The sequence below is a fragment of the Peromyscus eremicus genome, chromosome 3, assembly GCF_949786415.1.
Source record: "Peromyscus eremicus chromosome 3, PerEre_H2_v1, whole genome shotgun sequence".
NCBI lineage: Eukaryota > Metazoa > Chordata > Mammalia > Rodentia > Cricetidae > Peromyscus > Peromyscus eremicus.
The window spans coordinates 10000742-10028266 of record NC_081418.1 but is presented as its reverse complement, the minus strand read 5'-3'; the positions used below and the strand labels follow the sequence as shown (position 1 = coordinate 10028266).

Sequence of the window (27525 nt, the reverse complement as noted above, 5' to 3'; positions counted from 1 at the left end):
TTTACTTCCCACCTTGATATGTACAAACCTCCTTTGTTCTCAGTCAATTGCTCTGGAGAACCACTAGGCCTCCTCAAGCTGAGGGGATGGTCTGAGCTTCACTAGCACAAGAAACAAAGCTATTAGTCTCCTACAGCTTGTCTCCTAAGCTCAGCAGGGCAGTTAGTAACTTAGTAGATACAGCAGGTCTGGGGAGCTGAACTGTTTGCCAATTGGTCTGGGCACGCAAGAATTTTATAGCAGAAGACAGCTGGAATATTAAAGGCTGGGTAACACCAAATATTCATAATAAATGGCTTTGCCAGCCCCTTGGCCGGTCAAAGTTTAGCTGTAATACATAGCTGAATATCCATGATATATTCTTGCAGCCTGCAAGAGGGAGATGCAAAAAAACCAGAGAGAGTCACTCTCTCGAGAGACCAAAGAAACTATTACATCCATATCTAGATTGGAGATGTTTCCTATGTCACTACATGGGTGAAGGGTTTCTTTCAGGAGCCTGGGTGATTCTCAGGCAATTGCATCACTAAGAACCCCCCCCCCCCCACCTGTGATATAACTGCTTGCATTTTTAAGTTTGCAATGCATCACCATGCAGCATAGAGCTAAAGGCTGTATAACAGGCATGTACAGCTCATTCGTCTTGGCTGAGAGGATGTGTCCAATTGTTTCTTCTGCTTTCTTTTCTCTTCTCTCTATCCCTGATAGCCACCACATTGATCTTACTTTAAGTAAATCCCAGACTTCTGTGAATGGATTGCTCTACTCAGCATCAAGCTAAAAGCTCTTTCATCTGACATATGATGGAATTTCTTTCCTTTTTATGGCTAATGGTATAACAGTGGAGTGTGTGTGTGTGTGTGTGTGTGTGTGTGTGTGTGTGTGTGTGTACATACTCATTATTCACACATCCGTCAGGCTGCATTTAGTTGTTCCACATCTTTGCTACTTTGAATAGGATTGCAATGAACTTAGGAATGATCACACAACTTTCAGGTACTGATTTGAATTCAAGTCATTACAATTGGATTTTTGTTTGTTTGTGTCCCCCCACCCCAATCATCTGGATATTATAATTGGAATGGTTTTGAACTAGGACAATCTACATTAATTACAATAAATAATATTCATTCACAGCCACAGCCATTGAATCTTATCATACCCATTATTTGAACACAATTATCAAAATGACTCCATACCGCATTGCTTTGTAGTTATAATGTAAGTGAAAGAAACTGCAGTGAGGCTTGCTGTCTCCATTTGCTCAGTTACTGCCTGAAAAAGCTATAAATATTGCAGAAGGCTCACAGAATGCTCATTATATATGTCACTTTTAAGCACATAGCCATTTCTCTGAAATGGCAATTAGTAACTCCCACAAAATCAGAAAATGCATGTTAGTGTTTTTCATCAGTGATAAAAGAAACACAATATGTCATATACACTGGTCTACTGCTGCACATTCAAAATAGCTATAACCAAATTTTGAAATGGCTAAAAGGATGCACAGGTTTTTAACTTCTTTGTTTCCTTACTTAGCCAGTCATTTCCAATGATTCTTACTATTTTATAATTGCTTATAATTATCATCTTGTTTTTACATTGCAAATATTTTATTTATTTAAAAATAAATTAATTTTAATTGTAATGCTGACGTTGAGTTAGAAACATCATGTATCTGATGTGAAAATCTATTACACAAGTGCTTTTACCAAATGAACTTTACCACTTTAAGTAACTGCATTCATAAAATCAGTGAAATTAAGTTTCACAGACTATCAAGTGACTACCCTTGTAAAATTTGAGAAAGTAAGAGTTAGAATGAGTGATAGAGACATCATAACTCACCCTCAAATTACACTGGAGGAAACTAGTGTCCAAAATAATTAAATAGCATACCCAATCTCAAATTACCCAACCAGCAGAATGAAAGGGGCTGCTGGGTGGAATTTTATGGCCAGTCCTTCCTTTGTCCTTTGATATAATATTTACCTCTTTCTTAACATTCCCCCATAAGTATGCCTGCATACCCTATCGAAAATTATTTATATTTATTTTATATAATCTTCTGCCACAGTCTCCTGTCTGTGCTTATTGAAAGTAAAAAACTACACAGCTATATTCTTCCTCCAATTCAGAAATCTTATATAAAATTATAACTGAATATTCCTTATGACAGACACTTTCATAAATACTTACATGGTGCCTCACTACATTCTTTGTTGTTGTTTTGAGACAGGGTCTTATGTAGTACAGATGAGCCTCAAACTTGCTATGTAGTCAAAGATGGCCTTGAACTCCTAACTCTCTTGACACTCCTTATCCTTACTCCCAAGTGCTAGGATGACAGATGTGTGCTAACACACTCAATATATTTCATACATTCTTAGAACATAATCATAGTATTGATTCATTAGCACAGTTGTGTGGATGAGGAAAATAACAACTACCATTCATGCATGTTCATGGTCTCATGAGTTTTAAAGTGATAGACTTTATTAAGTTGGACTTACATTATATAAAGAGCTACATATATAGAGCTCTTCTAAGTGTTAAGCAAGACAACTAGAGTCTTGAGTTGTTTCTCCAGGGCTTGGTCTGTCCTCACATGAGTACAATGAAGCTCTGTAGTCTTGCAACACTTGACATTTTTATTTTAAGGTAAGGGAATGTTTCTAATGTCAATGAAAGATTTGCTGAATATAGAATTTGCTTCCCATACATTGGTTAGAGCCTTTGCTTTTGTATTTTCTGTATCCATGTTGTTTTTATGATTGAGCACTGAGTTGATATCCCAGTAGGGACCTCAGTTAAATGCTTACAGGCTTGGAGTCATTCCCATCTCGTTTAATTTTCTTGGTTTTGGTAGAATGTTGTACCACTGTGGACCAATGCCAAATCTCAATTCCTAGTCCACGATACTCTAAGTTAATAAACCTGCACACTCACAAAGATTTTACCTAGGTGACTGACTCTTCTGCCCTCTGGTGTCTGAAGAGAGCAGCTGAACAAATCAACAAGTTCAGACGAATTTTTAGAATCTTTATTTTCCTGTTCGGTTTGGTGATGTCAGGTTCTGACTGACATAAAATATCAAAGCAAAACAAAACAAAAACAACAAAGAATGGTACAAATTAGACAAGAAAGACAAACTGGAAGCAGGCTAAAACTAATAGTCTGAAAAATATCTCAATCTCAGGAAGATTTGTAAAAGATGATTTCAATTTTGAGAATTGATCTATTAAAAATAATTTAATACAGTTTTAGTAAATAAAGATATTTATTTTACAGTGTTATTCTGTTTTGACAAAGATTTGTGTGTGTGTGTGTGTGTGTGTGTGTGTGTGTGCTGTGTTTATTTTGTCTGTGTTATGTGTACAAATGTGTATATGCACATGCAGCTGTGCTGTAGGGTGTTCTTCTCTACCACTCTCTGTATATGATTATTTTGGAGGCAGCCTTTCTCAATGAATCTGGAGTCCACTAATTTGGCAAGCCTATCTTGTATCTTCCCAGCAAGGCCCAGGCATCCTCTGTCTTCAGGCCTCCATTACTGGGGTTACAGCTGTGTTCAAATGGACCTGGTTTTTCATGTGGCAACCAGGGATTGGAACTCAGGTCCCCATGCTTGTGTGGCTAGCGTTTTATGAACTGAGTTAGCCTCCCAGTCCTGATAAGGCATTTTCATAACTTGCACATTAATGTAAAATGCTGCCCAATGTTTACTCAGAAGTAGAATTCAGTTTTAAACCATTCTTCTCTCCAAAGCTGAAAAAAGCATCTGTTTTTACAATGTAGATATATATCGGAAACATGTTCCACTACCTTTAAACTATTTTGCCCTAGTTTTCAAATTTTATAAAAATAGTAATTCACTTTTAATTCCTTTCCAAATGACTACTGCTTTTACTGTAACTTATTTTGCTTCATTTTGAATTATGAAAACAAATGATTATTATAAATCCTCTGTTTTATTGATAGAGACTAATGGAGTAATAGGTAATATCATTGATTTATATAGCCTTAGTTTTCCAGATGGACATTGTTCAATCATTAGTGGTGTACACACTGTGAGAATTTCTTGGTTTGAAAGTTTACAGTAGAGTTGTGCCTCAAGAAATACAACTTCCTAAACCTGAAGTTTCTGCAGAGTCTGACAGACAGACATCACGACCACCCCACAGCTAACTAGATCTAGGCTGCTTCTCCAAAAACAGTGAGAGGCAACTTATTTTAAATAGGCTTTCACTTTACCCACTGATTTTAAAAGCACAACCTCGGCTTCTAAACTGGGCTCCCTAATTCTCAAACTACCTACTATGTTCAATAGTATTTTGATTTTTCTATTACAGGAATTCCTTTAAAGGAAAGAAATTCTGAAGGACAGGGGAGCAGGGCTCAGAAAGTTTCAGTTCCTTGTATTAATTTATAGTTTTTTATGTCCTAATGGCTCACTCTCTCTCTCTCTCTCTCTCTCTCTCTCTATATATATATATATATATATATATATATATATATATATATATGGTCTTTCTTTCTCAATCTATTTAAGACTGAGGATTAGAGGAATAATCAGGGGGGTGAAATTCCACTTATAAAATTTTCATTTTCAAATTATAATACAAATTAGACTTTTTAAAAATCTAGCACACATAAAACGCTGTGTGCTTATTTCTCCGGTTTGCACAGTTGAAAGCCCAGTTCCCTCTTCTTAGTCATTGCTCTGATTTGTTTATGAGGAAAACGGGGCCTGGAGGAAGCAGAAAGCAGCCGGCATCATTGAATGGAGAACCTTTTCACAGCTCTCTACTGCCTTGCCACAGCAGTGTTCTCTCACTGGACAAAAACCATTTTTCTTCTCTTCTTATCCATTGCTTCCCGCTGCTGTCCTGAAGGCCCTGTACAAACACCCGGACCTGCCAAGCATAACAGAGTCACACCTAGGCAAGTGCAGCCAGCTGGCTGCTGTGGGCTGCACCCTGACATCTCAGGGTTTGTCTAGGAGGGCTCACTTCTGTCTTCAACTTTTGCGATATGTCCAGCAATGTGTTGGTGTTTTAAGTCTGACTAAAAGCTTTCTGATGTATCCTCTTCTTCTCTCAAAGTTTATACTGTCTTAAGAGTTTTTGAGAAGAGCAAGGAAACACAGTTAACCCATTCGAATTCCTGCTTTTCATAGGTGGCAAATAAATGCTAGGAAAACACAGGAAGAAACAAAAGATACTATGTGGGGTAGGATGGTTAGCTGAATTATGACAACCGTTACAAATTTAAATGAATATATGCATACCCCATACTAATGCCTGGGATATACAGCTTCAGTGGGAATCTTCAGAGGAAAATTAGTAACTGCATATGGCTTTTCTTAGATGTGGTATTTCTTTACATTTTTTGTTTGTTTGTTTCTTTGCCTTTTATGGGACTTTCTTTCCTGCTTTACCTGAGTAGCTGCTTGGCATCCTCAGTTGTGTGTTACCAAGGTGAACCTTCCCTGGGTTGAATGTACTAAAACAACACTATTTGGCTCATCCTGTCTTGCCTTAAACCTCAGGGAGTAATTACATTCCAAAACCTCTTTTCGCTTGTGTGAGCACAGCTCTGAGGACCCGAGATCACTCCTAGCAACCAGGGGCCAAGGGTCTCAGCAGAACACTGGCAGCATGCCACAGGGAAATCTGCCCTAAGAAGAAAATGTATTTCCAAAAAACTTTCTGTAGCTTTCAATAGAAACCAGGTTTCCTTTTCCCTTCTCTTTTTATCCCTTAGATTTTATTACATGCGAATCTTTCAGAACCTATCAGAGGCAAGCTGGGAGGAAAACTGTCAGCTACATGTTTACTAAATGATTAGATCTTAACTTGCAATGTCTTACAAAGAAATGTATAATTGTTTTAAAATTTGATACCAAAAACTGTGGCTTGGATATCATGAATTAAGTCCTTTGAAATTTTGTCTGCTATGTACCTGAAGATATGACGTATAAAGAGATTGTTTTCCTTAAGTTGAAGGGCTTTTTCCAACGTGTGAGGTAGGCAAAATCTTGCTTTTAATGACAAATCAATCAGATTGAACTGAAGGTGTTATGAGATATGAGCCCCTTCAGAAATGGCCACTGAGTGAGACTCAAATGTGCATCTGTAATCGGCAACAAGCTCAGTATTATCTGTGCCTATATCCGTTTCAGGTCTGACTCAATCTACTTAATACAGGGCTCCTTCCACTGTCGAGTTGACAGATTCTCTTTGGATGAAGGGGAAATGCACAAAGCGGTGATGGAGCACACAGATTTCGATCTTCAGACCAGCCTCCAGTGGCAGGCACTCAAATGGCTAATGATGCAGGCCATACCTCTTTCCTACAGACCTGGGACAAATAACTAGACATCAGGAGACGATCAGCTTCTTAATGAAAGACTTTTGTAACAGATAGATACTCTCAAATTAATTAGAAAATCACTAATGGGCCTTTGAAATTCTCAGTACAATTTCTGTGTTGGGCACTCTGGGTCATTATGATTTTATTGGTTTGAAATTTGGAGTGAGAGCTGTCCATTATCACTTACTCCTGGATCTTCAGCTAATAATGCCCCTCTTGACTTCCGAGGAGGAGACTCTGAAGCACTGGTATAATCCCAATTAGTGCCTAATTTAAATGGTTTTCATCAGTAGGAACTTTATTCCATGTCATCTTTTTAGAGAAATTTAAGATTATTTTGTTTAGTTTAGTTTTTATTTTATTTTGACAATGTCATGATACTTTTATAGAGACTTTCTCTGGTATCATTCATTTTATTCTATATGCTTGTATTGATTAAATATAGTTTTTATTAAAAATATTTGTCCACTAAGATCTGAAATGTGATGATGTTATCCTACTAAAGGCAGCTTCCTAGAATGTAGTTTTTGAAACATAAATTAAATTTACAATTTAAAAGAGTATACACCTTGTAAAATATTCAAATTGTAATGTCATTCCTTCTTTATTTTGGATAACTACATACCAAATTCAGTGAATTTATATCAAATTGTGCTTGACATAAATTAAGTGTGACCACCAGAGGGCAGTTGATGCTAACTCTTTCTTGAATATGTGCTCCCAGGAAGCGGTTTTAGGCAGGAAGGGGCCTGTAGTGTATACAAAGAGCCTCGGCTTAAGGAAACAGCATGCAGGATGGGGCACAGTGTAATTTTCACAGCAGCTGTAGCAGAAGTGGATAACTATAATTTCAAACCATTAAAATTCTTTTGGAGATAATTTTGTAACTTGTTGATGTGTTCCAGTTTTTAATAAATGTGGTTAAATTGAAAGGGAATTTATAGTTAAATTGGAAGGGAATCCTAAATTTATTTAAAATTACAAATAAAGTTTTTCCGTACATTCTTGTGTTTGTAGAGCATTTTCACGAGAGTTTCTTCAATGTAAGTTTCTAGTACGGTCCTTAGAAACTTTTGGGGGGTAATGAGATTTGGTTTTGCTCTACAACATAGGCTGGCCTTGAACTCGGTATTAGTTCTGGGTGTCTCTGTGCCTCGATGATCCTGCCCTGACTCTGGTCCAGAATTGCAGGGATGCACCATCACGCCTGATTAGAAAAGTTAATTTTTATTGAAAACAATAATCTTTTAAAGAAAGTAAGATTACACTGGAGAAACTTTAGAAAATTCAGGCAACGTCACGTAATTTTGAATTTGTTTGTTTGTTTGTTTGAGACAGGGTTTCTCTGTGTATCTTTGTGCCTTTCCTAGAGCTCACTCTGTAGCCCAGGCTGGCCTCAGACTCACAGAGATCCGCCTGCCTCTGCCTCCCGAGTGTTGGGATTAAAGGCGTGCGCGAAACCCAGATTTCCCTCTAGGGAAGGTAGACTGCATGCACGTTGGTGATTCCACTATGGCTCTGTCATCTATTTATATTATCCATAGCATGCGCCTCTCAGGGGCATATGCAGTGCGTTTATTCCTGTACACATTTCTTTTCAGTGTCCAAGCAAAACCTATGACCCACTGATTAAATCCACCCGAGACTTTCCTGATGACGTCATCAGTTTCATAAGGCGGCACCCGGTGATGTATAAGTCGGTGTACCCAGTGGCGGGAGCGCCGACCTTCAAGAGAATCAATGTGGACTACAGACTGACGCAGATAGTGGTGGATCACGTAGTTGCTGAAGACGGACAGTATGATGTCATGTTTCTTGGAACAGGTACCCTCAAACCACACTTTCAGCCAAAGAAATTGAAGTGTTCGTTAACGGTTAAAGAAAACAGAAACTTCCAAAATATTTATCTGCCAAAATCAAGTAAACATCGGTTAATGCCTTGCCAATGTTTCCTGAAATCATTTAGCTCGTGAATTTAAATGATCAGAAATAAATATATATGTATATATATACATATATACATTTATATGTACATTTATACATTCATACATTTTACACAAGAAATTATTGCCTTTGGTGATTCTCAAAATTAAGAAAAACGTTATGCAATAATACTGTTCAGGTGGCAATAAAGACAGCATGTATCCTCAGAACTTCACCCTGTATTTTACACGCTATCTAATAAACCGAGCATTTCTGCATTAGAAATTAATGAGTTTTAAATACTAGATGTTTTATTGGAATAGGTTCTTAAGAATGTGAAACAATTTTATAATTATTTAACTTTTAAATACTACAATGGTTTTGCAGAAATTAAACTTATTAGGAAAGATCGTGTCGTAACTAGGACCTTTGGATGCCAGCTGTCAAGCCTGATTATGTTACAGATGGCAAGTGCAAACCCCCGATAATCTAAGGGATGCTCCATTTCCGAGACTGCAGGGATGACTATTTAAGGGTCAGAACTTTAATTAGTATGTTATTAATTCTCATGAGCTAAATTTAATTTGCATTGGACATCCAAAGCTCGTTCATAGGTCCTTCAGCAATTCACTACCATAAACAGCACTCAGCCACTAGGTGGCACTATGTAACCTTTCCTGGGGAAAATGTGACTTTGAAAAGTAAATTTTGCATTGTAAAATTGTATTTAATAGTTTTGAACATCTTAGAGTTATTTTTATTCTATTATTTTAACTAATATTTGAATTAGTCATATACATTCAGTTACAAAAATACTGTGTATTTTCCCTTTGTAAGTATCTGCTCTAGAAGGGCAATGTTGTATACCGTAGGCTTCATTTTTCACTACTTAATTTGGGCAACTTTCTTGGAAAGCATCCAGAGAAAAATGTGAGGGAAAAATTTGAGATTTCTAGGAATATGCATTCAACTAAATATTGGAGTAGAAACAGTGGCGTTATGGGTCCATGTTTTTTTCAGACATTGGAACAGTTCTCAAAGTTGTCAGCATTTCCAAGGAGAAGTGGAATATGGAAGAAGTAGTACTGGAGGAGCTTCAGGTGTTCAAGGTGAGAGGGGACCCAGGGCTGCAGATAGGCTGAGACTGCACAGTGCTATTCGTGGACACTTGGTCTTTTCTCTGTTCTTCCCGGAGAAGTCTTCCACTGTTTGAATGGTCTAAGCATTGCAACAGGTCATAAGCAAGTAGCAAAGCACTCATTTCTGCTGCTGATCCCAACACCACTGAGAGAAACCGTGGGTCGCCTCTCCTACTGCATTCTCCAAGGGTAGCCACACTGAATGAAAGCCTGGGATCTCTTACGACCTGGATGCTTTTCTACTTTATGAATGTTACTTTGCAATGTTTCCCCAAATGAATTGAGAAAACTGGAAAAGTTGATAAATCATGTGTAGGAGTCTTGATTTACTGTACTGAAAAAAAATAATGATAACAAGTTATGCAAGCCACAATCCTCTTACCTCTCAAAGGGAATTAGGAGGCCTGGAGGAAGAGTTCTTTGTTTTAAATTCTGCTTTTAACAACAAATACATTTTAGTGTGGCAGGCACTCTCTGTAGCTACTCTGTGGTATTTAGAATTTTTTCGTGAAAAATAAGACATTAGAAATAGTGTTATATTTCTTAGAAAATATGTTCTTTCGTGTTTTTGTTTTGTTAAAAATGTTTATTAAAAACTGTTTCCATGTAAACATCCATTGCCTGGAAAGAACGGAGTCCTCCACTGTGAAGGGCTAAAGTTAATTATCATGCTGGGTTTTCCAGGATCCTGTTTACATTGTGATGATAATAGTGGTCAAGAAGTTAACAAGAACAAGACCTGCTATCTGGCCTCTTCCAAAACAAAATCCTGGGTGGTTCCTAAGGGAAAAGTTGATGTCAAACATAAGGGTGAATGAACAGAGGCTTAGCGAGTTTCCATCATGTGCACACACATAAATGTATGATAACAAATCTTCTCCAATGGGTCTTAGAGTCAAGGATTAATTGTTAGCTCAGTGGCCATAGATTTTCCTTGTTATCCTCCTCTTCTTCTTATCTATCTATCTATCTATCTATCTATCTATCTATCTATCTATCTATTGTGTGTGTGTGTGTGTGTGTGTCTGTGTGTCTGTGTGTCTGTGTGTATGTATGTGTGTGTGCTGGAGATGAAACCTGGGGCTTTTCACATGCAAACACCTCACCACTTGGTTAAGTCCCCAGACTCCCTTCCTCTCCTCCCCTCTCTTCTCCTCTTCTCTCCTTTCTTCTGCTTTTTCTTCTCTTTTCTCCTTTTTCTCCTCTTCTCTACCTATGTCTTGCAATTAAAAGCAAAACAAAAACCCAAACATAATTTAATGGGAATGCCCATGCTTTTAAAATTAAGGACAACAAAAAAATTATTGGAACACACTTTTTAACTTCAAATTTTCTTTCACAGATTTTCTTAACTTTCTAACATCTATTGTTTATCAATTAGTACATAAAAGCAATAAATGAATAAGTACCAGATAGATAATAGATATGTAAGATATCTTAAAGAGTTGCCCTGCCTTTTTTGTTTGTTTGTTTGGTTGGTTGGTTGCTTTTTTATTCATGCTTGTGGTCTTATTAGAAATAAAACCTGACCCATCTCATGAAACTGCACATATTGATATCTTGAGGCATCACATAAGGAGTATTATCATCAACAAACAGAACCATAACTTTTCAAATTCTGCTACTTAAACATGTTTTGAATCTTTGATGCAAGTAACATCAGAGTGGAGCAATAAATAATCATGGAGATGTTCTTGTCAGCACTAGTATGAATTATATGCCAGTATTAAGATGCAGATTTAGAACAAAGTGAAAACTTGTGAATAACTAGGAAGCATTTTCAACACAGCACTTCCTCATCCAGTTAGCTAGGTTCTCTCTGATAAAATACCTCAAGCATTTTCATCATGTCTATTAATGTAGAATCAATATACACTGCAAGAAAATAGCGAGCAATAAGGTCATTTTCTCCTCTCAGTGGGAGTCTGGACAGCCAAGCTTGACATAAGATAAAACAACATACTGGTTAATGTAAGTCTGTGAATGTTTTTTACTGACATTTTGTTTTGTTTCTGTTCACAGCACCCAACAGCCATCTTGAATATGGAGTTGTCCCTGAAACAGGTAGGTACTTTGTAATTACTGTTTAACAATTAACTTCAGAAGTCTCAAGTTCTCTGAATCAAAGTTCATTTGCAGAATCTATTGAAACTGGAGACTAGAAGTTAAGTCATTAATAATGCAGAAAGTTAAAGGTTACCTGTTTCTCCTCCGATTTATGGGCACTCTTAGTTTCAGCCTTGCCTTGGGAGAATGGAGAGAAACATACTAATGGAATAGTGAATAGTGTGTGCTCCTCCCTTTTCCTCCAAAAAAAAAAAAAAAAAGAGTGGGTGTCTCTTCTCCTGAGATTGTATTTCTGCTCAAGTCATAAGACATATATTTAAGATGCCAATCACAAGCATTGAAAAGGCATTTTAATTAGGGAGTCTAGGATTTCAAAGATGAACCATGGTACACAACACAGAAGTCAACCTTCAACACTTTACTCAATAACAATCTCTTAGAAGCAATTTTCTCAACTAGAGAACTCTCGTGTTTGTTATGAGTTTATTTAATTCTACTTGCTTAGCAATGCTTGGGATCAAATCCAGGATTTTACACCTATTAAGCAAGTTACTGAGTACTTTTTTTGGGACGGAATCCTATTATCTAACTCAGACACCACCTCCTGAGTATTGTGTTTGTTGACAGTCATGAACAGAAGCTGGTTTTCTTTTTTTCAGTGCTGGGGATTGTCCCTAGGCCATTAAAAATATTAGACAATCACTTCACTTCTTCTACACTGAACTATATCCTCATCCTGCTGTGAGTTAAATAGAATGCTACATGCCAATGTTGTAGGCAAAGCAATGTACGTGTTAATGGTGGCCAATTTTGATAATCATGACTATATATAATACGATTTAACACTTCCCTCATATTATAAATCCACATCTTGATAGAGTAGATTTAGACTTACCATTCCATTTCTACATACACTCTCAAGATTTAAGAAAGCAATTTCAAAATATATGTCCCCAATTAAGGCATTGCTACAATTAAACTTGATAGCCCAGTTCTTAGAGGAAAGTCTAAATGGGTTTGTTCTGAGGCCCTTTCACTGATTTCCTCATTCAAAAACATTGATTGCTTGAATCTCTGCTATTGTGCTTTGAAGATACGCAGAAGAATGAGTGACATAGCATGATTCTCCCCTCCAGAAGTCTGAGCAGAGCTGACAGAGGGAGAAGGCCACCAACAATGCAGGGGACTAATTGAAGCATCTACCAGAAAGACAAAGGACAGAATGACTTGAAAAGGAGCCAGAAAGACCAGGGGAAGGGAGGGAAGGAAAGAGATAGACAAACTGTCATGAATGATGTAGTTAACCAGATAAATAAAAGAGGGATAGCAGGAAGGAATAAGAACGTGAAAAGTAAGAGTCTACACCTGTTTCTATTAAGCGTGTCTGAAATTTGACCCGAAACATATGTGTGCTTAGGGTAAGAGGAAGTGAGAGATGACTCTGAAGAGGTAAGCCTGAGTATGTAAGACTCTACCAGTCCTCATGACACCATTACTGTCCTTAAGCAGGAGAAAGTCACGAGAAGACCATCTGTTTAGAAAGCTCTGTCTGTGGAAGAGGGAGTGGGCCCTCTGCAGAGGTTGGGCTTATGAAAAAAGGCTAGCATGAGAGGAAGTAGTTAGAACCTTGCAAACAAGAAAAGCAAGTGATGATACAGAGCAAAGCCAAGCCCCCAGCAGTGGTAGGGGGTGGAAGCCATTAGAGCTCCAGGGATGAAGAGGAAGGTAGTGATGGTGATGAAGGTGACGAGGAAGGTGTAGTCATTTGCCATAAGCATTTCAGAGAATTGTGGAAAAACAGAATTCTTTGTGTTTAATGACAAGAAAGTCAACAGAAGTTAACAGGCAATAAAGTACAAGGTAAATTTCTGTAAGTTGAGAACCTCTGTGCTTTTTATCCTAGAGTCTATTTCTGTGAGGTTCCTCCTTAATTCAAAGCTGAGAGCAGTCCCCTAGAGTTGACTGTAAGTTCTTGAGAGCGGAGACTGAGACTTACCCACTGACACTATTCTTCCTTCTGCATCACCTCTGTGCAGACGCACACATGGATGTACATGGGGAGTACTGCAGGAACTTCGGGACTAACTTTCAAAGTGTCATTTATTTGCTGTTTCCAGTATCCTGCAGCCTTTACTTTGTGATAGGGCATTGCTCAAGTCTACCTGGTGATGTCTGCATAGAGATACTAAACATCTACTCTCTCAATTGTAACTCATATTCCTTCAGGGATCACTTCATCTAAAAATAGTGTCAGGAGTCTCTTTTAGTCATTCCTCATGTTGACAGGCATGGCAGAGGCATGTCATCAATGTTACCATAATTATCTGTGCTTTCTAGAGCCTACCAAAGTATAGTTTCTACTATTGAGAAATAATTTGACATCTTAATTCCATAGTCTAGCAGCTGGTTTTTTACCTTCTTAAATTATTGCCAAGCCTACCTTAGCTTTCTAGAATGTTGTCTGTAGTTTTTGTTGTTGTTTGTTTGTTTTAATTCTTTAAGGACGAGCCACCCAGCTCCATATAAATACACGGAGACTTATTCTTATGAACACTGGGCCTTAGCTTGGCTTGTTTCTAACCAGCTTTTCTAATTTAAATTGTTCTGTTTCTCTTTAACTATGTTTTGTCTCTTGGCTTTTTATCTTTCTTTATTATTCTGTATATCTTTCTTTCCTTCTTACTCTGTGGCTGGCACCTGGCATCCCCCCTTTCTTCTTTTTTCACTCCTCCCTCTTTTCTCTCTTCCCTAGATTTCTCTTCCTATTTATTCTCTATGCATGACAGCTTCACCTATCCATTCTCTCTCCTGCCTACCTATTGGCCATTCAACTCTTTATTAGACCCATCAGGTATTTTATACAGGCAAAAAAACTCAGCTTTACATAGTTAAACAAATGCAACATAAAAGAATGTATCACATCTTTGCATCATTAAACAAATATTCTGCAGCATAAAAGAATGTATTACATCTTTGCATCATTAAACAAATATTCTGCAGCATAAAAGAATGTGACACATCTTAAACTAATATTCCGTAATAGTTGTCGATTTCAGTATTGACATCATCAAAGCAGAGTCCGGCTGGGGTGAAAGAGATTGATTTGTTTTACCCTTCCTCACAATTCTGCACAAGCGTGAACAGGTAGCAGGGCACTCACAAATGGATTTAGAGCTATAAGACGATATTACAGAACAGTTGTCTCAAGACTAATGTGAGCAAAGGGGCTGATTCATTTTCTCTGCTTGATTTGCAGCAACAGTTGTATGTTGGTTCCTGGGATGGATTGGTTCAGCTCTCCTTGCACAGATGCGACATTTATGGGAAAGCATGTGCAGATTGCTGTCTTGCCAGAGACCCCTACTGTGCTTGGGATGGAAATGCTTGCTCAAGATATGCACCCACTTCCAAAAGGTCAGAGCTCTCCTCCCTCCCACATGAGTTTCTCACATGAAGGCCTTGCGTTAAAGACAAATAGAAAACTTGGCCTGTGGAAGAAATATTACAATTAAAATTGTTAATAATTTTATATTAAGTGAAAGTTGGATGATAAAACATGTTATGAAATTGTGGAATGTGGAACTTTAAAAAAATCTGATAAATTATTATACATTATTTTTAACAGCCAACTATGGTAGTTTGTGCCTGTAGTCCCACAACTCAGGAGGCTGAGACAGGAGTATTGCCATGAGTTCCAGAACAGCCTGAACTACATAGTGACATCCTGTCTACCTCCCCAAATTGTTCTTATTAGCTACTTTTTTTCCACATTCCTGCCATCAGACTTCTAAATATGCACATATTTGCTTCTATTGTTTTGCAAGTCATTTATAAACAATTATGTTTGTAGACGTGCAGACACAGCCCACAATACATGAGTGACTTGATTCAATTTTATTTTTACTCTAATAACTATAATTTGCCAGTTTCTGTCACTCAGATAAGCTGTTTCCTCGACGTTGGTAGCTTTTTATTTTAAACAGTTAGGAATATGCAGGAAAGCTCAACCATTGCATTATTCTACACACACAAGTAAAACTTATCCAGAGCTATAAGATAGATATTTTGACACTATTTTAATAGCAAAACAATTAAAAATAACATGACTGCCTATCAATAATACTCATGTTAGATGAGTGTTTTACCACCATTGTTTTTGAATGTATGTATTAGTAACATTATTTTCTAAGGTGTTATTAAAAGTTTGTGTTCTTCTAGATTAAATTGTCAACAAATTATGTGGGCTTTTGGTTATTTTCATTTTTAGGTTATTTTTTGAACTTCTGATGTCTTTTGATGCTCTAAGTGAAGAGCATGTATTAATTTCACTATCACGTGGACATTATTTTATTTTAAATATTTCACTGATCTGTCAAATTCTAAACATTAGGACACAAAGGTTGTAGGTACTTACTGTGCATCTGCACATACTGGTTAAAACAGAGACACATTTTATATTCTGTCTAGTCCATAAATTAAACATAAGTGGGTAAATATGATTATTAGGAGTTAAAAGTTGCAAGCACTTTATTAAACTTTTCTGCCCAGAATAGACTCATCTTAGTGAGTCTTTGGGGGATTCTTTCCTAGAAGCTGAAAAACCAGTGTTCATTACTTGGCAATAAATGTTCGCTTTGATTAATTGATCTCATTCCTGAAGAAGCCAAGATTTAAAAACATTCATGACCTTATGTTCCTTACAGCATCATAATTTTTTTCTTCCTGTATTTCTCAAGACCGTATCTCTGATCTTACAGACATGCCACTGTGATGTGCTCCCTCACCTAACATAATGTCCATCAAGAGGCTGCAGATGTGTACAATGGATGACTCTTTCCAAGGTTGTCATCTGGGCAGCTTTGCCCCTGGGGAGCAGCCCAGCCTCTGAGAAAGTTTACTGCTGTTTCTCTGATCTCTGAAGTGATAACATGGACTGGAGAGAGTAGCAGGGATGGAGGGGTCTAGCGGATTTCACAATACAGTTAGATAGGAATAAGAAATGCAGGCGTGTTGTGGCACAGTGTAGACTGTAGGTACTAACACTGAACTGTACAATTAAAACAAACCAGAAGGGATTTGGAATATTTTTATTGCAAACAATTTTTAAGGAGATAAATACATTTAACCCAATTTCAACATATCACAATTGTATGTGTACATATCAAAAAATTATGTAATAACATATTCATATGTACAATATTAAGGTTTTTATGTGCAAATTAAAATGCTTTCTGTTTAAAAATTAAAGATAGACTAAGATAATGAAACTATATTAAGGTATAAGATATACTGAGATTGAGAAGAAATGTGGCATTTCTTTTTAAATAGATATTGATTTCTCTTAAGGAAAATGTGACATAATGCAAAATCTCTTGTACTATTTTCACAATTACCAGTATAGCTACATGTTTATTGATAATAATAACATGTATGCCATATTGAACTTATAGTTCTGTTTCCAACTGAACATAATTAATTGAATAAAATGTGTACTAGAATGAACCTAGACACAATGAGGTTTCTTTGTTTATATGTACTTTCCTACTCACTGGAACACTTTTGAATATTATGACAGGCAGGAGGGGAAGAAGAGTTATTCCTGTGTCTTGTGTATAAACCTGGATCTTAGTCATGTTCAACCTGTTCTGTTGAATAATTTGTCAAGTTAGGGAACAAAAACAGTAGTTAAATGAAATTCTTAATGCAAAACAGGATTTGTTGTGTTGGGACATTTCTACCACAAGAATTTAAATTAATGTTTGATTGATGGGAACCCTGACCTGCATTTAGGTTGCACAGTAACACAAGTAAAGTTTGCATCTGTCAGTGTTAGCATGAGACACAGCCTTTCTATATTCCAGTTACACTTGAAGATCTAATTAGCTTAATCTTCTATCCATAGGCGAGCTAGACGGCAAGATGTAAAGTACGGGGACCCAATCACTCAGTGCTGGGACGTAGAAGACAGTAAGTATGGACTTAATGCATATTTTTTACCACTTACAATGCTAGCCTTCCTGTATATTTTTAAAATTACTATATGAATCTAAACAACCATATATATGACTATCTCATTTTGTATAATGCTTTTATTCTGGAAAAGCAGCAGGAGTTTTATAAACCAATTCCCTGTCTACTTGCCTAAGTTAATAACCTTTTGTTAAATCATAATTTGTTTCATGTCTTTAAATTCCTGTGCCATAGCATGTTTCTTCTTCTCCTTCTTCTTCTTCTTCTTCTTCTTCTTCTTCTTCTTCTTCTTCTTCTTCTTCTTCTTCTTCTTCTCCTTCCTTTTTTTTTTTTTCATCCGCCTGGCTCTACCTCCTGAGTGCTGGAATTAAAGGTGTGCGCCACCACCTCCTGGCCACATGTTTCTTCTTTAGTGCTTTATCTATCCTTGTAAAGTTTGAGGATTCTGTTAGAGACAAAACAGGATTTAGCCCCAACCATTTGAGAATCCTGAGGAAACTCAAAGACCTCAGAGGAGGGTCTGATAAAAAAATTTGGTGCTTATTAGAAAAAAAATGTAGGTAGTCTGAACTTTATTTACATTCTCTTATTCTTGTATACATTCAAGCAGTAAATGTGCATTAAGTAAGTTCCATATGTACTTAATAGATCAGAGTATACTGTGAGACAAAGAAATTCCTTAGAGTGCTTATGCCCTTTGGAGATGTCATAAAGTACAATTACTAGGATGGGAATTTAGTAAAAGGAGAGATTGCTAAAGGCCATGTTGATCAGCAGAAAAGATTCATGAAACATAAGATCTTGAAAATCTGAATAGGGGAGAGGTAGGACAGTAGAAAGTAGGTTTGGTGAGTAAATTTGAAAATGGGAAAAATTGAATTTAAAAACTATATAGACAGCTTTGAGATTGTATTTATTGTCGTGCCCCTCCTACCTCCGCAACATACTTTTTTTTTTTCTTCTTAGATACAGGGCCTCACTGTATAGCCTGGCATGCTGCCCTGGGACTTGATAAGCTGTGTAAACCAGGCTGACCTTTAGCTCACAGAGATCCTCCTTCTCTGCCTCCTGAGTGCTAGGATTACACACACACACACACACACACACACACACACACACACAAACACCACTCCTGAGGGTGAGGAAAGGAGGATACCTTCTTTCATCACATTGTTACTGACAAAAGAAGACCTAACTCTTCATAGTTTATAACTGCTGGGCCAGCAGTCATTTTTTGATTGAAAACACGGTACGTGTTTTTAACTCCTAAGTTCATACTTCTACAAAGGCAGTTCTGGTATAGACTAGGGTGTATGCCTTTTTATTCCAATGTGACTGTGACTCACTGTTATGTCTATTGTTCAGTTTAGTGAACATCACTGCAGGCTATGAATTCAGTCCTTTACACATATTGAGGATGTGTTAATGAACAGAACACTATCTATGCATTCCTGGACTTTATATTCACATGTGTGTTAGGGAAAAGAACAAACATAAAACAGGAAAAAGAAACGCTATGTCGGATGATGACAAGTGCCATAAAGAAAGTGAAGAAAGTACAGTTGTTCCCTCAGGCACTCACAGTAATTGCCTCCCTTTGCCATGTCCCATTCCTGCTATAAACCATTGCACAAGATCTCCTTAAATCGTCATCCCGCCTATTCCCTTCCTGTGGAGGTCCCTGTCAACTTCTTCCATTTCAAATCCAATAGACAATTTTTATTTTTGATTTTTTATATAACCTGCAATTCTTTCCTCTTTGAAACACTTTGTTCTGTAGACTCACGCTTAACAGTAAGGAAGTTTTGTGAGCTTCTCTACACTCTTGTTAACTTGAGTCAATAATGGTAGTTGATTAATATCAGAAAATCATCAGACACAACAAATCAAGCCTACTTGTGCTCAGAGAGATAGTATTCTGCACACTTACACTCCTGTGGCACTGTGTCCTTCTGGTCGACCTCTTACCTTGCAGATTGCACATGCTGCATTTTCTCAACTTTCTTTTCCATTTTCTCATTGTATGTTTGTTTTTCCCTGCATGTAGCAAAAGACTCTCCCTGACTCTCAAATTCAGAGCTAACTTTCTTGTCCTGTCTGTTAGGCATGAATGCCTACATTCCTTCCTGCTCAAACACTGCACTTGAATGTCCATTTAGCATCTGCAGTGAATGACTGAGAATTTTTTGTCTTCAGGTTCTTCAGACCACCTCGTAATAGTAAACACTGCCATCATTCGCCCAACTGAGAGGCAGCTAGGAATCTTATTGGCCCCTCTTTCTTTCATAGTCTTGTCACCAAACTCTTGATAGTCCTTCTGACTCTGAGACCGAATTCCACCTCTTCTTCTTGAAGTCAGTGACAAGGAAGCTGTGGTTTCTCTTCAGTAGCCTCTTCTCTAGTTTCCCTGCAGCCACATTGCCTCCTTGTCATTCTACAATCAACTCAATATTCTGAATAATTTTTTTTAAAACTCCAGTCAGATTATGGTGCTGTCATACTAGAAACATTTTTACTGGATTCTTAGATAATTAGTGAAAAATCCACTGCTTTACCCTGGACTATAAGATCGTGTTAGACTCTCTTGTGCCAGGCCACTGGTAACCCCCCTTACCTTCTGTTCACTCATTTCCCTTGATAAAGGGGACCAGTCATGTCCTTCTTGGGTCTATTTGTGTTGCTGCAACTAGCAGTGTGTAGTCTTTTCAGGAACTCACACACATACACGTTCACATCCTGCCATTTTATACTGATACAGCGATTCCTCAGAGACACCTTCCCACCGATCCTATCTGCAAACTTTTCTGCTTTTCTCTCCAATATTTATGTTAGTTGTTTTGTGTGCTTTACTTTGGGATTCTCCTGGGTTCATAACCTTTAGTCCTTTGCTGATGCCTGAAATACTAAATTGGTTCATTTGTAGAATGAAGTATCTGGATACATGATGGAAAAATTCACGTTTGAGCCAGGCTGTGCAGTCATCATTATGTCTCCTTGATTAATTTGAACTACAGATTTTATATACCATATGGGACACAACCTTTTAGTACTCTGGATAGAATGTATTTTAGATAGGGTAGCTGGATTAATAAAATATCTGAGAACCTACTCCTTAGGATCTTATTAACTGACTTATACTAAATACATATTAGGTAAAGAGTATCTCCAAAACCAAAATGGTAGACAATATAGACAAGGTCTCCATTCCCAGTCAGACCATCAACCTTGCTCATGTCACACAATTTCATCATGCTTGGACTAGTCTGCTTGTTTCCCTGATTGCAGACATCAAAATTTCTAAATATTATCTGCTCAACTCTGTGTACCAATTTAAGTTAACTCTCTCTCTCTCTCTCTCTCTCTCTCTCTCTCTCTCTCTCTCTCTCTCTCTCTGTGTCTGTCTGTCCTTCTGTCTCTTCTCAAATAAATTGATGGGTCTGAAGGGAATGACTTAACAGTAAAACGCACTGGCTTCTCTTCTAGATAAATTCTCAGCACTCACTTAGCAGCTAACAACTATTTGTAATTTCAGCCCTGAGTGATCTGCCACCTTCTTTTGGCCTCTGTGGGTATTGTATGCATGTATGCATACAGGCAAGCAAAACACGAATACACATAAAATTAAAATGAAAAAATTTTTTTCCGGGCAGTGGTGGCGCATGCCTTTAATGCCATCACTTGGGAGGCAGAGCCAGGCGGATCTCTGTGAGTTCAAGGCCAGCCTGGTCTCCAAAGCGAGTACCAGGAAAGGCGCAAAGCTACACAGAGAAACCCTGTCTCAAAAAACCAAAAAAAAAAAAAAAAGTTAAACAAACAACAGTATGACCTTAAAACATTGAAAGACATAAAAAGTTATTTAATGAAGAGATACAATATTAAGAGTTACATATTGTAAATTGTTATTTTTTTGACATAATTGTAATATGGCAATAAAGCTTAAAATGATGATACAGGTGTAGTTTAAACATCACTCTGTTGGACAGTACTGATTCTCAGGTAACAGTATTATAGCATGAATTTCCTTTCTCTTTAATAATGTGTAAGTTTCTTCCCTGGTGACATCTGTTCTCAATCAGTCTATTTTCCCATTGCTTTTAAAATCAGGCCAAGGTTAATCTCCAAAGCTATGTTTGCTTTCTAGGCATTAGTCATGAAACAGCTGATGAAAAGGTGATTTTCGGAATTGAATTTAATTCAACCTTTCTGGAGTGTATGCCTAAATCCCAGCAAGCCTCTGTTAAGTGGTACATCCAGCGGCCAGGAGATGAGCATCGTGAGGAGGTAAGCGAGCATCAGCAAGGATGCTGTTGTCAGACTGAAGTCAAGCTATTCCTTCTGCTAGTTGCACAGCCTTGAGTGCCACAGAGCACTCTCCTCGCTGTTAGGTGAAAGGAGTAGAGTTCATCCTAACAACAGAGGTTACAATTGTTTGGGGGTAAGAACAGGCCAATTGCATGCAAATGTAGCATTGATACATATTTTTAAAATATAGTCACATGAATTTTTTCTTTCAAATTTTATTTCTTAAAGAATTTCAAGACAATTTCTGATTATAGATGAGAACACAATATTTTTATAACCATATTAACATCACTAAATTTTAGGTACTATTGAGTTTAATCTAGGTCACAAAATGAAATCTTTCCAGAAATATCTATTTCTATTATATTGTATCATAAGAGGAAATTGGATAAGTATTTGGACATATGCAGATTTTCAGTTTTTTTAATGTTTTAATTCTTAAGTAAATGGAGAGAAAAATAATCTTTATTCTTTTTTTCCTGTTAATTTTATTAACATAGAGTTGAGATTGAAATATGTTTTTTTTTTTTTTTTTTTGGTTTTTCGAGACAGGGTTTCTCTGTGTAGCTTTGCGCCTTTCCTGGAACTCACTCTGTAGACCAGGCTGGCCTCGAACTCACAGAGATCCGCCTGCCTCTGCCTCCCGAGTGCTGGGATTAAAGGCGTGCACCACCACCGCCCGGCGAGATTGAAATATGTTATAAACATTTTACGACATAGATAAGTCATATATGTTACAGAATTTAATGAGATTATTTTAGGCAGTCAGAAATATTAGATTAATATTGTCAATATTATGAGGAAAAGGCTATATTGTAGAATTGATTGTTGTTATGTTTATTATTAATGAATAAAAAGAAGCAAGAAAAAGGGCTTGAGAGATGATTGAATGGTTAAGAGAATTGGCAGCTCTTCCAAAAGGCCCAGATTCAGTTCTCAGTACCCACACTGGATGGCTCATAACTGACTGTAACTCAGTTCAAAGGAATCGAACGTCCAACACCCTCCCTGACTTCTGTGGCCTGGCATACACTCATGGCCATACATATACACATAAGTAAAAGATGCTGAAGAATCTGATATTTTATTAGAATTTACAGTTCTCATGTTACATAAGAGACACTGGTGAGTGGAAGATTGAATGCAGAACTCAGAATAGATATTTTCAGAGTTCAAAGATGCTCCTGAGGCCCTGGTGGACCTGACATAACTGCCCTCAAATATTCAGAACATATTGCAATCACAAGTCTGTGGTAAGAAAATTAGCAGAAAAAAATAAAAGAATAGTCATCACTTTTCTTTCTGTTGGCTGAAGTTTACTACATAAATACACGAAACTGGAAATTTGCTTATGTCTGTTGACTCTATTCTCCATGATGTCACATTATCAATAAACCTTGACATCATTAACCATAAATTCTAACTTAGGCAGGGAATATACACGTTCAACATTTATTTTATGTCTGTCCTATCTTTCTATTTTTCTAATCTATATTGAACTATTATCTGATATAGTAATGATTATTCTTCAAAATACAAGCCCTTTTCTCTTTATTCAAGAAATATTGAATGCTGTCTATATTTTAAGAAACATATTTAATTTAGTTACATTTTATATTTTAATTTTATGTGAGTTGAAGCTACTTTTAGATTTTGTAGCTAATGGGGTGTGATTTTTCTTTTTATTAAATATAATTACTTAGAGAGTTATTTGTCCTCCATTGCAAATTATATCTGACCTTTAGAATGAAAAGTACAGTACTGCTTGAGGTCTTTATTCCTCCTACTGTGGATACCGGATTCTTCATTTTTCTGAAATCTCTATGTGTTGTTTTAATGTACCTTACAGCACTATATCACATATCATGATGGTACCATGCTCCATGAATTTCAATGGAGCAGAAATAATGCATTTATTGAATTTTGCTGAAGAGTATGTTCCCTGCAATGCTTCAACTGCTTTTTTCATCTGGCTTTGCAAATGGCAGTTTCCCGTTGTCCAGGCCCCGCAGTGCTGCTTCCTGAGTTGAGGAACAGAGCAATATCCCGGCTGCACTTGAAGCATGTTGCCCTGCAGGATGCCCTCTGTTCCTCACTCTAAGGTCGCCACTTGGAATCTTTCCTTTGCTCATAAAAAGCCCCGGGGATGGACCGTTGTCTCCTGGGCTACAGTTGCTGTCACCAGGTTATTCTGTACCAGGAGGAGCCGATTTCCTCACCGAGCCACGTCGCAGCTGGGTACTTTGAGGAGGTCATGAGTCAGTTATCTGCTGACTTTCTTAGAACGCTGGTCTTGAAACTGATGGTGTTTATGCTATAGCTAGCAAGTTAATTGGCAGTCCCCGAGCTTCTGTTGAACTTTGGGGATAATTTTAACGAAGAAAAGAAGTGATCCTTCATGTCATTTGCCATACTGTTTTTTCTTGGTGGAGTTGAAAGTTTTAAAAGCATCTTCCAGTATCTGCATTTTCCATCTGTAGGTCTCTGTTTTCCTTTCGTTCTTTTTGTTATGAAAGCAAATAAATGGTTTTAAACTTGCAATAACATACAAAGGACCGTGAGACCACTTAGTGCAGATAAGCATGAGTGATATTTTGGGTTTATTCAGTTCCAGTACTCATCATTGCCCTGGGAGGATTTTTGAGCTTCCTCCTGTTGGTGGTAAACACCACGCCTTTGTCTCTCTTTCATCCAACAGAGTCCACAGTAACCAACGGAAACTCTTAAAATCGCTAATGTTTTCTGATAATAAAAAGGAATCCCTTTATATCTAAATATTTACTTTTCTATTTAGTTAGGACAAACTCCTGAAAATAAGAATGTTGGAGACGTTGGCCACTATACTATTTGCTTGCCCATCATTGTCACCATCGAGGCAGATGCTCCTCACAGAACAAGTGTTACTGTATTTAAGATTTAAGAAACATTTAACAATTTGGAAACACACACACACACACACACACACACACAAATGTGTTAAAATTTACTTCCTTTAATAACAGCACGTGTGAGCAAATGTTCTCATATTTCTTAGCTGTGTGTTTCCACTCATTTTTTGGGGGGAAGGTGGGGAATATCTTAGGCTTCCATCGTTTGGGTAGTGGGTAGCAGAGGTAGCAGATTCACTTAAAAATACTTTCCTCACAGAAATCAATAATGTAATAGTAACACATTCTAAGTAACTTAATTGTATATCTTTTGTTTCTTTCAGTTTTTAATTTTTCTACTAAAGTGTTCTATTTAATATAGGCAAATCAACCTATTTCTAAGTACATAGTTTTCTAACTATTCTGCTTAGAAACTTCTCACACAATAATAATCTCCAAACTATTTATACTTACACCTTATATTTTTATGTTTACAATTATTCAAAATAAACAATTATTCAACAGTTATATATAAATATATAAGTTTCATTTCTTAAAAGAATGAGCCAGTTACTGTAGTAATATTTTTCCTTTTGCTTTTTGCCTAAAAATTATTATTGCTTTTTTATTATATTAATAATTGTTTCATTATGTAGCATTATGCAAGCATAATTGGAAAAGCCTAAAATACACATTTAATTTTTTTCTTATAGTGTTTTTGCTTCCTCCCATATTAAATTAGAAAAGTAGTCAGTATTTAACCTTAAATACAACACATTTTTTACAACAGGTTTATAGACGTTCATATTTTTCATAATGAGAGCATTTTTCCTTGTTTGATACTATTTCCCTCTGGTAATACTTTCTCTTTTCTGGAGAAAGGAGTATTCCTGAAGCTGTAGTTTCTTCTAAGACATGAGGAATGCTTTAGGCCTTCCAGCTGCTCTTAATAAAGAATAAAGCACCTCTCGTCTTCACCTGCTATTTAGTATCTAAATGACTTTCCTCATGTCTCTTCCGTCTCATTTGAAATGAATCACCTTTCACTGAAGACTCCATTTAACAGTGCCACGCGTACAATCGTTGTCACACTAGGTAAATGGATAGCTGGCTCCCATTGAAGAACGGGCTGGGTTCTTCAGGTTAGGGAAGTTTTGGCTTTAGCACTTCTAAAGTGGAGAAAATTGCATGAGTTGGAATCAGTGGCCAGAAATGATTTCTCTGAGAGGAGCTCAACTTTCCCAGTTGTCTCCACTGCCGCTTCACTGTGAGCTGTAGGCTGAGGGTGTGTGCTTGTCCCAGCACACAATGGAAGCATTACAGAGAAATGATGGAAAGCAGTCAAATGCTAATCAACTACTTAACTCCTGGGTCACAGATTTTTATCTGTAAGTTGTAAGAATCCTCTAAATGTGTGAAATCAAAATCTGATTTATTAGATTCCACTGCACTAAAGCTATATTTTGAAATTTTGGAAAAATAAATAAAAATTCATTGAACAACCTGATAGACCTTAGGTAAACTCATGTAGCTCAAAAATTTTAAAGCACATTTTATGACTGTTGGGGAAAAAAAAAAAACCAAAGAAGAGATAAAGTATTCCATGGAAGGAAAAAGAAGGTGAAGGATCACGTCCTAGGAAGGAAATGCCAGGTGTTTATGCAATGCACAGTCCCATACGGATTTAGCTAACATGAAAAGGAGGCAAGGGAACTCGGCCTCAGGACAAGAGCGTCATCAGCAGGATGCAGAAAGAGAAGGACAAAGCCATGATGGGGTGTTGCCCATCACACATGAAGCTGCAGTCATAATTTCTTCCTGTTGAGGATTAAAGAAAACAAGAGAAAGCGCCGAGCCGGCACTGTGACCGTGTCTAAAGGTCACATTGAATGTAGCCTGAGCAACAGGCAGATAGAGAGCTCAGAGGCATCTGTGAGATGTAGAGCTGCGCTAGAACTGCAGCTAGCCACGTGTCGTGCTGCTGGCCTCAGGCGTCTTTGATGAAGGGAACTGCAGAAACTGCAGAAATAAAACCTTCCATACAACACGGCAGCTATCATGCTGCTGATGCCTCACATTTTAACTTCCAAATTTACCATGTGCTACTCAGAAACTGGTGGGTGGGAGAACACTGGGTAGACTCAATCAATCATAGAAGGAGCCGATCAGACAAGAAACCAGCATCTAATTTATAGAGCCAGTATTTTGAGATCAGATGTATTTATACTTTTTAAACAATTACAATAACATTATTTAAAAGGAAGGCATGTATGTTCTGTGTTAAATATGAGACTGCTGTTCTTGTTCAACAGTGTCCCTTTAGAAGTCTACAAGTACACATACATGTTTATTTTAGGCAGACGCTCCTGCGATTTGAGAATATAAATTAATTTAAGGTGAGTTTGTATTACAATAGCATTTTAAGATGCCTTGGCTTTTTGATTGTAGCCAGTGGGAGAAAAAGGTACATCGAGCTCAACAAATGGTCTAAGGAAAGGACGCAAAACAAGCAACCAAGCCAAGCCTGATGGTGTGGACTGAGGGCAGAGCAAGGCAGGCCTGGAGACCATTCAGCCTCATTAACCAAGGATCTGAGCTGTGACCTGCCTTTGGCCTCAACTGGTTCCCCGCCAGCTGCACTTCTCTGGCACCGAGGGTGGTTTGCCACATACTTGTTAGTTAACTGGGCTGGTAGCCAAAGATGTTTCTTTCCCTTTTCTCATATTTCCAGAATAAGAGAGATTTTTTCCTACATACTTTTCACATAAGAATGTGAAGTAGAGTCCACCCACTGTGAGTAAATTTAATTTAGCTGTCTTTATGCCCCTTTCATTTCCATCAGCGAGAAGTCTCCAATTCCGGGACAGATGTGTACGCTGGGC

The 27525-nt window shown here is 37.4% G+C and overlaps 1 protein-coding gene across 1 annotated transcript in view; it reads left to right on the top strand.

Annotated features, from left to right (window-relative positions):
* Positions 1 to 27525, top strand: part of Sema3d (semaphorin 3D) — a 107632-nt gene that overhangs the window by 78404 nt on the left and 1703 nt on the right. The window contains exons 6-11 of the mRNA XM_059256451.1: positions 7977 to 8199; positions 9319 to 9407; positions 11460 to 11501; positions 14761 to 14918; positions 17407 to 17471; positions 21616 to 21755. Coding sequence (XP_059112434.1) covers positions 7977 to 8199; positions 9319 to 9407; positions 11460 to 11501; positions 14761 to 14918; positions 17407 to 17471; positions 21616 to 21755 — 717 coding nt within the window. The remainder of the gene's footprint in view (positions 1 to 7976; positions 8200 to 9318; positions 9408 to 11459; positions 11502 to 14760; positions 14919 to 17406; positions 17472 to 21615; positions 21756 to 27525) is intronic.